General features: G+C 35.4%; 1 protein-coding gene across 1 annotated transcript; it reads left to right on the top strand.

Annotated features, from left to right (window-relative positions):
• The first annotated feature begins 28 nt into the window (after positions 1-28).
• Positions 29-12493, top strand: si:ch211-149k23.9 (germ cell-specific gene 1-like protein). Its single transcript, XM_051866322.1, has 6 exons — positions 29-3726; positions 6737-6916; positions 7834-7881; positions 8014-8166; positions 8316-8427; positions 11162-12493. The coding sequence occupies exons 1-6, from the start codon at positions 3531-3533 to the stop codon at positions 11532-11534; spliced, it is 1062 nt and encodes a 353-aa protein (XP_051722282.1). The 5' UTR covers positions 29-3530; the 3' UTR covers positions 11535-12493.
• The last annotated feature ends 506 nt before the right edge of the window (positions 12494-12999 follow it).

The raw sequence follows: 12999 nt of genomic DNA, 5'->3' as shown, positions 1-12999 counted from the left end.
TTAAGCTCAAGTTGAAGTGATTTACAGGGACAAGGGCAATATGTGATTCTCAGAAGTACACAGTGATTACTTTTTACAGGAGGGGTGGGTAATGTCCCAGGACAGAACAGGTCACATGTAAGGGACAGTGGAGGGGTGTGAAGAACAGGTGGGACAGAGGGATGTTTAAAAAGGGTGGGATGGAGGGATGTAAAAGAAGTCAGGATAGAAAGATGGAGACGGCGCTAACAGATGGACTGAAGAGGGATTATGGATGCTCTTGGTAGAGTGTGACACCAATTTCCAAGGAAAGGCAGGAAAAGGAGGAGATTTGGGCAGGATTGTACCAAAAAAGGGGAAAACCAGAAATAATCGCAAAAGGATAAGGAGGCAAACTGCATGCTGAACCAAAGAGACGAGACCTTCTGTGTTTAACAACTGCACAGAAGGTATAAAAAGATGAAAATGAATGGATCGAAATAGGGAGAAGTGATTACGATGGACATGATGTAAGAAGATTAATGTGCACAGGTAAAAATCTGCTTTTTTAATGCAGAATAATGTTGATTTTCTTGTAAAATATAAATTTAATTCTCGATACTGCAGATACAACTGGTACAACTCTTAAACAATAAATGAATGATTCAAGCATTTGTTCTGATTAGCGCACATAAAATGTCTTTCGTATCGCTTACAAACACATTAAAATAAATTTTAATTTAGGATCTGTTTTTCAATAAACTGTAAAAAGTAAAAATGTGCAGATGTTGCCTTAAAGAACTGTTTCTAGTTGATCTGACTTATGAAAATGATGTAACCTATAATGTAAACAGGTTCATTCAGATATGTGAAACTATATTTTTTAGTTTTTATATTAAATGGTCACATAGCTCGAAATTTTAAAGTCATTTTATTTTAAGGATAAATATAATATATAGGAATCCTTAAAAGCAAAAAAAAAAAAAAAAAAAAAAAAAACATGCACACCTACAAAGCCCAAACAGATTAAAACAGATTATTAGAGGATTACAAGTAAAGTTAGACTTAATGCAAGAGCTTAACTAATAATTTCATCACGTAACTCCAAACGTAATCCTTTGAATTCCCTCTCTTTCCTTTTCTCATTTTTAATCCCATTCAGGGATAGACTGGATGATGCGTTAGGGAATATCAGTAATAGTTCCATATCATTTATTCAGCATTACATAAACAGGTTTTATCTTCAGTTTACAGTTCTACACATACATTTACATACTCCTTGCAAGATATGTAAGATGTTAATAATTTTAACAAAATAAGAGGGATCATAAAAATTCCAGGTTATTTTTTAGAACTGTCCTGAAGCCGTTTCACATAACAGACAGTTAAACTGACCACTGTTCTTAAAAAAAAAAAAAAAAAAAAAAAAAAAATCCTCCAAGTCCTGCACATTCTTTGGTTTTCCACCATCTTCTGCATATTTGAACCCTTTCCAGCAGTGACTATGATTTTGAGATCCATCTTTTCACACTGAGGACAACTTTTACACAAAAGGTGAAAACATGCACTGATTTTCACTGAAGGCAACATGGTGCATTATAGGGGTGTAATCTTTTTGATTTGTATTATTTTGTATACTGGGAAACATGTATATCTCTGAAGTGCAGTACTAAATGGAGAAAAAAAAAAAAAAAAAAATCCTTAAACAAAATAAGAAAAATGTACACCCTATGAAGGTCTTTTTTTTTTTTTTGTAGAGTTTTGTAAGTTCTCTTCATCTTCTGCTCTTATTATTAGTGGAGCACCTCAGGGCTCTATTTTGGGTCCATATCTTTTTAACTTATATATGTGTCCACTGGGGGATATTATTAAGAAGCATAAAGTTTTATTTCTTTTTAATGCCTATACACAGCTGTACCTGCCGTTGAAATCTGGCAATTCCATTCAACCTTTGTTGGAATACATCTAGGACATAGATAGAGAGCTTTTTCCATTGTCGCCCCTGTCTATGGAACCAATTGCCTCTGGACATCCAAGTTGCACCTTCCATTACTATTTTTAAATAAAAATTGAAAATAAAAAAATCTCTACTCCCTGGCATTTTAATATTACCATACTCCTGTTTTATTGTCTGTTTTGATTGGCTTTACTCTGCTCAGCACTTTGGATAGCTCTGCTATGTTTAAATGTGCTTTATAAATAATATGTACTTTTACTTTACTTTTTAATAGTTGTGTATAAGTTCCTCAACTGTCCTCAGAGTGAAAAGATGGATCTCAAAATCATACAGTCACTGCTTTGAAAGAGTTTTAAAAAGCAGAAGATGCTAGAAAACAAAAGAATGTACAGGATTTTTCTTAAGAACTGTGCAGAGTTATTGTTATAACTGACACTAAAACCATTAAATATGTGTTACTTAAAATAAAACAAACATAAAAAACAAACTTGTTTTATTTCAGGTAGCTGCCAAAGCAACATTTCCAATTTTCATTTAATTTAACCTAATGAACTAAATAAACTAAAACTAAAAATGAAATAAAAATTAAAAACTAAAAGAAAAAGAAGAAATGACAAAAACACAGAGCAAAATTACTAAAACTTTAAATGAAATGAAAATGAAAAATATAAACATAAAATCTAATTCAAAATAAAAACTATAACAGTATCTCAATGATAATAAAATAACACTGGAACAGAGGGCAGTTTAACTGCCCATGACAAACAAGTGAACAACTCATAAACAACTATCAAAACAAATAAAATTGTTGATCGTTTGGGTAACAACACACAGTATTAAGATTCATGGTTATGTAAACCTTTGAACTGGTTCATTTGTGTAAATCTTGTGGACTATATGTGTACATCTCTAATGTGACAGCTTATTCAACAGTGCATGCAATTTTTTATGACCCCTCTTATTTTGTTATAATTATTAACATCTTACATATTCTGCGAGGGGTATGTAAACTTATGAAAATAACTGTAAATGACTGATGGGAAGAAGTAATAGTTAAATTTATTTGCCTTTGGTTTTCAAAGCAACAACAAATCACTAATATAAAATACTCAGATATTTTGAAAATTTCTAATAAAGCAGTTTTATGACATGAAGCATTTGGTGATAGAAAAATAATAAAGTAAATATAAAAATATCAAACAAATAAAAAATCTGTTAGCTAACAAACTTAAAATAATAATCCATATAATAATGATATACTAATGCCAAACCATATGAACACATATAGTGGTCCAGAAGTAAAATGTATCTGTGTAGTTAATGTAAACTGTCTTTTAGATCTCTTAAAGGACTTTTTCGTTTGTTGCTTTGGTTAATAAACATCTACCAAGAACAAAGTTTAAATGTATAAGCCTGTGACATGTGTTTTTCTTTCCTTATTTGACCCTCTCCTTTAATAAATCCACATCTTCATTTACCCTACCATCTGTCATAGGGATCTTTTTCTCATTTCTGCTTTATATAATTTTCTCAATTTCATTCTCATCCCAAAAGACTTTTTGTGCGTGGTCACTGACATCCCTGTTTATCCTTCTATTTCTTACCCCTGGGTAGCATGTTGGACCACATGTCCAGGCGTTCTCGCTCGCTGCTCTCTCTTTTCCTGACCTCCCTTGCCCTTGCTTTATCTGTGCTGGCTTTCTGTACGTCTTACTGGTGTGAAGGAACGCACAAGGTGGTCAAACCTCTCTGCCTTTCACCTGTCAAGATGAAGAACTGCGGCCAGAACAATAGTGAGCCTTATACTACAGGTATGATATATCACATGCACCTTAATCTTCTGGTTTGATATTACCGGTATGATAAATCACAATTGCGCTGATATTCAGACCAATGTATGATATTACAAGAAGTTATGATTGAGCAACATTTTAGAGATAATATGTTTCTGCCTATTTTTGACCCATCAACGGAAATAGTCCCTAACTAAATTAAAGCAGATTAACCTTTGCACATCTCCAAGCAACACAGTGTTTTTCTTTCCTGAATGAATAAGCCAGTGTTTTGTGTGAATTGGTTGAGTGAATGACTCAATGACTCATTCATATACAGTGTTACGGAAAGTTACTTTTAAAAAGTAATGCGTTACAATATTGCATTACTACCTTAAAAAGGTAACTTATTGCATAACAGTTATTTTTTATGGAAAGTAATACTTTACTTTTGCGTTTTACACTTTACTTTTACTCTTGCTTTGTTTGTTTTTTAATAACTACAAAAATGGCAAATGTAAAAACCCTTTAGCACCAAAAGTGAAATGAATAAGCCTCAGGTTGAAGGAAATACAAACTTGTGCCTGTACAGTAGAGGGCGCAGCTCAAACAAACCTTTCAACTGTGCTTCCATTATGGACTGCAGAAGAATAGGATGCAGGAGAAGTTAGTTCAACACTCTTACTTCAGCAATAAAAACAATAAAACACAAATGTGATGTTTATCTTAATTCAGTTGGATCATTGAAGGTAGGGCTGGGTATTGACACAATTTTCATGATTCGATTCGATTCGATTTCTATTCACATGCTTGTAATTCGATTCGATTACAATTTCGATTCGATTCGATATTGATTATTTTGGATGTAGTTTATCAGTTACAGTACATGGCAAATTTTCTAGAGGAAAAAAAATCTCTCAACTAATGCTGTAAACTACACATGGGAGTCAGTTGGTACTACTTTACTATAATAATGAAGGTTAAAATGAATTTATTTATATACAAACACTTAAATTACATGTTTTTTTTTTTATAATAAATAAAGTTTAGAATTACATAATCATATTTCTACTCCAATTCGTTTTTTTGTTTTTGTTTTGTTTTTTAAATCGTGGCTGTCATAACTGATTTATTCAAACATGCATTAAATATTGAAGAACATTATAATGAATATGTAACGGTGCATAGCTATATTTATCAGAATGCTGCTTTCTAGAGTTAATTTTTCTAGCTGACTAATGAGTTTATGGTCACTGAATATGTTTTTCTGAGGTAAATGTGACGTTACGTGACATTGTTTACAAACTGTTTTATTGACGCCTTTCCGAGGTTGAAACACTGATTGAGCTATTACACGAGACATTATACGGATTTCGGTAAGTTGTACTGTATTTTAACATACCTTCAGATGTTTAGTCATGTTTAGTTCGCGCTGTAACTGGTATTAAAGCGGAGAAGATGTTCACATGCGCTCCGTGCTGCCGCTTCTCTTTAACTGAGGCGCTAAAGCGATCTGTCACGTCACATTAAACAGCGCCAAAAACATAATAAGATGGACGTCATTTGAAATCTGAGACTTTGCTTCATATCAAAAGTTACAAAGCACAAAGATTATTACGATTTATTGGATGGGAGGCGCGCTACATGTTTTGTTCATTCATCAACTGATAACAGACTAGACTAATCGATTCTTAAATGGTTAGTTTACCCAAAAATGAAAATAATGTCATTTTTTACTCACCCTCATGCCGTTCCACACACGTAAGACCTTCGTTCATCTTCAGAACACAAATTAAGATATTTTTGTTGAAATCTGATGGCTCAGTGAGGCCTGCATAGCCAGCAATGACATTTCCTTTCTCAAGATCCATTAATGTACTAAAAACATATTTAAATCAGTTCATGTGAGTACAGTGGTTCAATATTAATATGATAAAGCGACAAGAATATTTTTGGTGCGCCAAAAAAAATAAAATAAAAATTACGACTTATATAGTGATGGCCGATTTCAAAACACTGCTTCATTAAGCTTCGGAGCGTTATGAATCTTTTGTGTCGAATCATTATTCGGATCGCGTGTCAAACCACCAAACTGCTGAAATCACGTGACTTTGGCGCTCCGAACCGCTGAGAGAGGAAATGTCATTGCTGGCTATGCAGGCCTCACTGAGCCATCAGATTTCAACAAAAATATCTTAATTTGTGTTCCGAAGATTAACAAAGGTCTTACGGGTGTGGAACGGCATGAGGGTGAGGAAAAAATGACATTATTTTCATTTTTGGGTGAACTAACCCTTTAAGATTTAAGAATCGATATCGGTTCGTAAAAATGAGAATCGATTAAAATAGAGAAATCGATATTGTTTACCCAGCCCTAATTGAAGGTCAGTATCAAAGACTGGTTTATAAAGTGAGATTAAATACATAAAGTATATTTGTGTTTTTTAAACTTATTTAATTATTGCAGGTTTGCATAATATTCTGAGATTGCATGTCATTGTTTTTTATTTATTTTGAGGAATACTGAATCTGTCTTTATGCAAGTTTGATGAGTAAAGCATACTCACATTTAGTCTAGAACTACAATAACCATCATGTTTACACGGTTGAGAACTCATTTGAAAAAGTAACTGAGATATTTTGTTGTAAATTTAAAAGTAATGCATTGCTTTACTAGTTACTTGAAAAAAGTAATCTGGGCTGCGTTTCCCAAAAGCATTGTAAGCCTAAGTTGATCGTAGAACATTTGCCACCAATGGTCTCTTTACAGTGAACTTAGTCTCACGACGCTTTTTCGGAAACGAAGCCCTGATTATGTAACTCACTTTACTCACTTTGCGTTTACCCCAACACTTTATAAAGATGGTCGCCACTGTGGAAAGAGTCAATGAAAAATCCCCACTACTAATGCACAGGCTAACAATCTGTCTGGATTAGGGAACGCATGAACACAGACAAACGGAGTGATACAAGCAGTGAAAAGTTGATTGTACACTCCATTTATTTAGGTTACTAACAGGTTAATTGGTTGTCCTTTTATTTCTTTCAGAAAGCCCCACCCCAGATCCACGGGGCACATTATCACCAAAGCGAAGGGAGGAACTTGCCAGGATTCGTCAAAGACAATTGGCCAATGCAGTTCACTATATTTGGGAGACGGGAGAAGACAAGTACACCTTCAGATATTTCCACACAGGATTTTGGGAGTCTTGTGAAAAACATGCTGATGGTAAGAAAAAGTCTCATTGAGAGACATCAAAGGGATAGTTCACCCCAAAATGGACATTCTCTCACCCTAAAATTATCTACTCACCATCAAGTCGTTCCAAATGTCAATCATGTCATTCTGTTTATGGACCACAAAAGGAGATGTTAGGCTCGGGTTTCACACTGCTCTTTCCCATACAATGAAACTGAATGTTGTGCAGGGCCTGTCAAAGTTTTGCTATTTTTGAATATATGCAAATACCCACTACAGTGGTTCAACCTTAAACAAACCTTTTTGTTTTGTTTTTGCACACAAAAAGTATTCTCGTCACTTCATAACATGAAGGTTGAACCACTGTAGTCACCTTGATGTCTTTACTACTTTTCTGGAATATAGTAGAATCATTGAAAAAATTCAAAAGTTTACAGTACTGAGAAAATATCACAACAGGTTTCTTTGGATCAAAGCAAAAATAATAGCTATTAAAAAGAAAAACTACAGTACAGTAAAGCTTCAACTGCAGTGTTCCTCACCTGGCCTACTGTAAAATGCAAAACAAAGGATTCATAACTGAATTCTATATTTCTGTCAACCCACTTTTGTGGCTTTGGCCCCTGGTTCTCATTACAAGGGCCTGCATACATACAGCAATGTCAAATCTGAAAACATGGTCTGGAAAAGAGGAACATGGGACATTTTGAGCAGTTGTATTAATTAATTGCAATGAAATGGAACAATTTTTGATCATTGGTTGTGAGTTTTGAAAAATGAGTACCAAATTTGTGTCAAAGAAATGGTAAAAACCTGTAATATAAATTATCAAAATGGAACACACATTTTAAAATGCTTTATATGCTGTTAATCCTTAAAATAATCATATTGTCATGTGTCACACATTGGATTTCATTGGTGTTCTTGTTCATTCTGCTACATTACAGGAGAACGATGTCGCCGGTTCTTAGATCTTACTCCTGGAGAGACTCATGGTGAGAGTGCTATGTGTGTGCGCATGAAATGATCTCTGCAGAATTATATATGATATCTATTTTCAGAATGTCAAATCTCTCTTTATTTGTACAGTATGTGCTTATATAAGTGTTCCTCTCTGCCTGCTGCAGGTGTTCTGTGGTTGTCAATGATTGCTGAGTTCATGTACATCAGTTTGCTGGGGATGGGGTTTCTACTCATGTGGGTGGAGGTGTTGTGTGCTCATAAAGAAATGCATGCGCTCAAAATCAACGCTTTTGCAGCCATGTGCACTGTGCTCTCAGGTAAGAGATTGGTTCTCTCTTGTGGTACATTTGGGTATTGCAGTCTTTGGTAATTATTGTTAAAGAATGATATTTTGATCATTTGCATCACATAGTCTAGATACCAGGCATCTTATATTGTCCTAATTCCCCTTAGTTATATTTTTCAGGACTGTTAGGGATGGTGGCTCATATGATGTACACCACCGTATTTCAGCTGACTGTGATTGTGGGGCCCAAAGACTGGAGACCTCAGACATGGGACTACGGCTGGTCATTTGCGTGAGTACACTTACAAGTTTACTCAATATACTTCCACCCCGGCTTATGTATGGTAAATTTTGATTTGACTGAGATCCCATTAAAAGGGTAGTTTGCTTGTATGAACAATGCAAATTTTTTTAAAGCAGCTTTACAGAAAATCATGATGTTAATGTTTATCATATCTTAATATTTTCATGCCATTTAGAAGATTAGAGCATTACGATAGCCTAAAATAGTTTACATTTCAAGCAGCTGAGATTTGTTATGTAGTATATTGCTTTATGTGAGTGTACTGCACTCACTGTGTACTGCAGATAAAGTTGGATATACTGTGCGATATATATTTGCAACGATATAAAAAATAGCTGAAGCAGGCCTAGAAATAAACTTTAGCAAAAAAATGTTTATGAATTTTTCAAGGTTCATGGAATATTGAATTAATTGGTTGCTTCTATGTATTTAATCATTGAAATTAATTAAATAAGTTCAGTGCCAGTGCCATGCATTAGATGCATTTTTCTGATTTCTGAATTGACACAAAAGTTTCATTCGGTTCTGTGACTTTTTTTGTGCTGTTTTCAACATGTTTCATATGATTCCATCACTTTAACAAAGCCTTTAAAATGTTAAAGGGATAGTTCACCCAAAAAATAAAACTTATCCCATGACTTACCTCAAGCCATCCTAGGTGTATATGACTATCTTCTTTCAGACGAACACAATCAGAAATATACAGTCAAACCAAAATTTATTCAGACACTTTGAACATTTCATTCATTAATACAGTTTATTCACTATAGTTTTAAAAATGGTAATAAAATATGACAAGATCTCAGAGTTAAACTGTGTCAGAAAAAATTCATCTTAATTATGTCAGATAACACTTAAGCAAAGCATGGTCAGGTCAAAGTGTCTGAATAATTTTTGGTTCCAATTTTTTTTTAATCAATTTTACTGGTAGTCCACTGTGTGAAGAATTTTTGGGTATAATATGTCACAGTTTACTTTATTTTGCTATCCTCACTTACATAAATGAACTATAGTGCTGCACCCACTAGTAAAAATATATCAAAAATATCAAAAATGTCTGAATAATTTTTGGCTTGACTGTATTTTTGGTTGTGAATGGGGGGCTGCATTTTGAAGTAAAAAATAATGCATCCATCCATAAAAAAAAAAGTAATCCATAAGTCACTAGGGGGTTAATAAAGGCCTTTTGAAGCGAAGCGATGCGTTTTTGTGAGAAAAATATCCATATTTAAAACTTCATAAATTCAAATAACGAGCTTTTGCATGATAGTTGACTTGCACCAAATGAGTAATCCTCTGACGCGATGTATGACACAGGATGTAGGAGTACTGTAAGCTTAGACGCCTCTCATGGTTCAAACAAATAGGGCTGTGCAACAAATTTAAGCTCCTTCTTCTCTTATATAGAAATCCTCCGAAATTTCTTTTTAAAAATAATCGTTTTAGACTTATAATCCGTGAACGATGATTTGTTTTGCTCTATCCTCTGCTCCTCCGCGTTTGTCATTACGTTGTGCGTCCAAAATCAACGGATACTTTTCCACCCAAATCGACTTGCGCATTCTGCGTACGGTCGTCCGCCGGAAGCTAGTTATTTGAATTTATAAAGTTTTAAATATGGATATTTTTCTTACAAAAACGCATCGCTTCGCTTCAGAAGGCCTTTGTTTAAGGAACACTCCACTTTTTTTGAAAATAGGCTCATTTTCCAACTCCCTTAGAGTTAAACAGTTGAGTTTTACCGTTTTCGAATCCATTCAGCCGATCTCCGGGTCTGGCGGTACCACTTTTAGCATAGCTTAGCATAGTTCATTGAATCTGATTAGACCGTTAGCATCTCCTTAAAAAATGACCAAAGAGTTTCAATATTTTTCCTATTTAAAACTTGACTCTTCTGTAGTTACATCGTGTACTAAGACCGACGGAAAATGAAAAGTTGCAATTTTCTAGGCCGATATGGCTAGGAACTATACTCTCATTCTGGCGTAATAATCAAGGATATTTGCTGCCGTACCATGGGTCCAGCAGGCGCAATGATATTACGCAGCGCCTGTGACCCCCTGTTTGCACAGGGAGCGTGCCTTGCAACCATGGAGACATTTGTGAGAGACGCTGCGTAATATCATTGCGCCTGCTGCAGCCATGGTACGGCAGCAAAGTTCCTTGATTATTACGCCGGAATAATAGTATAGTTCCTAGTCATATTGGCCTAGAAAATCGCAACTTTTCATTTTCCGTCGGTCTTAGTACACGATGTAACTACAGAAGAGTCAAGTTTTAAAAAGGAAAAATATTGAAACTCTTTGGTCATTTTTGAGCGAGATGCTAACGGTCTAATCAGATACAATGAACTATGCTAAGCTATGCTAAAAGTGGCATGCCAGACCCGGAGATCGGCAACGGTAAAAAACGGTAAAACTCAACTGTTTAACTCTAGGGGAGTTGGAAAATGAGCCTATTTTCAAAAAAAGTGGAGTGTTCCTTTAACCCACTGGAGTCATATGGATTACTTTTTATATTTATGGATGGATGCATCATTTTTGACTTCAAAATGCAGCCCCCCATTCACAACCATTATAAACCTGGACTAAGGATATTTTTAAATATATCTCCGATTGTGTAAGTCAATTTTTAGAGATATTTTTGAAAAATAGTTCAATGATTGTTGACAAAAGCCTGATCTTCCTCTTTCCTTTGCATGGTCCTTTCACTCAACTCCAAGGTTGGCATGGGTGTCTTTCAGCTGCTGCATGGGTGCTGCAGTTATGACCCTTAATTCTTACACCAAAACAGTCATTGAGATGCGTCACCGCCAGAGGCTTCGATTAGAAGAGGCCCGCGCTACAAGCCACGCTCCATCCTACGATGAGGTGGTTCCAGGGGGCGGGCTCTACTCCGTCAGTGGCCTATTACAGTGCCCAAATGGCATGATAGACTCTATGTGGGCACCCAATGGGAGCATGAGAATGGTGCAAGAGGAGGATGTGCCCACCCTGGTACTGGTTGGGGGGTGCAGACCGGATACGTGTGAGGACTGCGAGAGAGAGATAGATGAGATGAAGGAGGCCATGAAAGGAATAGATTCTCCTTGCTAAATTGGATGATGTGAGTTGAGAAGAGATTCAGCCAAAAATGAAAAATCTGACTTCATTTACTCAACCTCATGTCGTTCCAAACCTTAATGAACCTGCGGAACACAAAAGAAGGTATTTTGAAGAATGTTGGTAACAGTTTTGGTTACAATTGACTATATGGACTGTGCAACATGTCTTAAAATATCTACTTTTTTGCTCCGCAACAGAAAGAATACAGTAATGCGGGTAAATGATGTCAGAATTTTCATTTTTGGGTGAACTATCCCTTTAATGAGTTTTTACAACAAAGGCCTTGTATGTTTTGTTTGCCTGATTGACTAAAAATCGTCTATGCAAAATGTCTCTGTAGATGATTTTTTCAGGTATGTGTGCGGCTGAAATTCAGTCAGTATGAGTGAGAGATGTAGACACACGGCAGGTGTGAGAAAGGAGTCCCCCTCTGTGTGTAAATCATGGAATTCCATGTGAGGATTCTGGAAAATTTCATTTATATATTGAAAGGTATGAGACTCTTCAGTGGATTACACTGAGATTGTGTCAGATCACGAAGCCTGTATTATTTTCAGTTATGCATCCCATCTGTTATATTTTAAACAAAAAGGTTTTCTGTTCTAGCTCATCTTTTCTGCTATATATATGTTATTTAATAACTCTGTTGCTCAGAAAATCATCTGGTTCCATAGCTAATGTACAGACTTGCTTAAAAGAACATAATTACCAACAAAATCTAAAATGCTTGAAACTAAATGTGGAATTGTTGCAACCATCAAATGATGTGATTATTTGTGTCAGGGGGTTTTCTACTACTTCTGAGAGTAGAGCAGGGTAATACTATAATAAATGAGAATTGTGCAATTTTGTGATCACTTACATTCACCGTTGTCCAATGTGACAATCTTTGTGTTCCTTGTATTTCTATCCACTGTCCTTAGTTTAAGTTCATCATCACAAATGCTCAGTATGGCAAAACAAAGACAAAGATGATTTATTAAAGAGACTGGAGAGAGAGGATGGACTGTGAAGTTGGAGATTTTGAAATGTCTACTTTGCAACATGCGATTATGTCAGTAATCCTAACTTGGACTAATACAGTGAGGGAAGGAACGGTTAGTAAACAGTGTTATAAAGAGCTTTTATAGAGATCTGAAGAGACTCTCTCCAACACAATATTCCAGAGTACTCACATACAGACTCCCATTTACCTGTGTAATCTGGCCCAACTTTGCCACGCATTGACACACACAAAGATAATCCAGGATTATGGGTAAATATTGCCACGAGAATGTTAAACCTCTCGGCCGCTAGCAGACTATTAGAGATTAATGTGCTGCCCATTCCAGCGGTTCACTTGAACTCTTCACCTCATCTAAACAATTACACACGAATTCACACATACTCACACAGAATACTGAGACTCATGGTAGCTTTTACAGTTTCAGTTTTATTCCTCATCAATAAACTCATT

The sequence above is a fragment of the Ctenopharyngodon idella genome, chromosome 16 (assembly GCF_019924925.1).
Source record: "Ctenopharyngodon idella isolate HZGC_01 chromosome 16, HZGC01, whole genome shotgun sequence".
Taxonomy (NCBI): Eukaryota; Metazoa; Chordata; class Actinopteri; order Cypriniformes; family Xenocyprididae; genus Ctenopharyngodon; species Ctenopharyngodon idella.
This window is presented reverse-complemented; position numbering and strand designations above follow the sequence as displayed.

What these genes read in the sequence shown, in the direction of transcription:
- si:ch211-149k23.9 (XM_051866322.1), top strand. Translation starts at nt 3,531, where the DNA reads ATGTTGGACCACATGTCCAGGCGTTCTCGCTCGCTGCTCTCTCTTTTC. An exon ending in TACTCCTGGAGAGACTCATG is followed by an intron (nt 7,882 to 8,013) that starts GTGAGAGTGCTA and finishes TGCCTGCTGCAG; the next exon opens with GTGTTCTGTGGTTGTCAATG. An exon ending in CATGTGCACTGTGCTCTCAG is followed by an intron (nt 8,167 to 8,315) that starts GTAAGAGATTGG and finishes TATATTTTTCAG; the next exon opens with GACTGTTAGGGATGGTGGCT.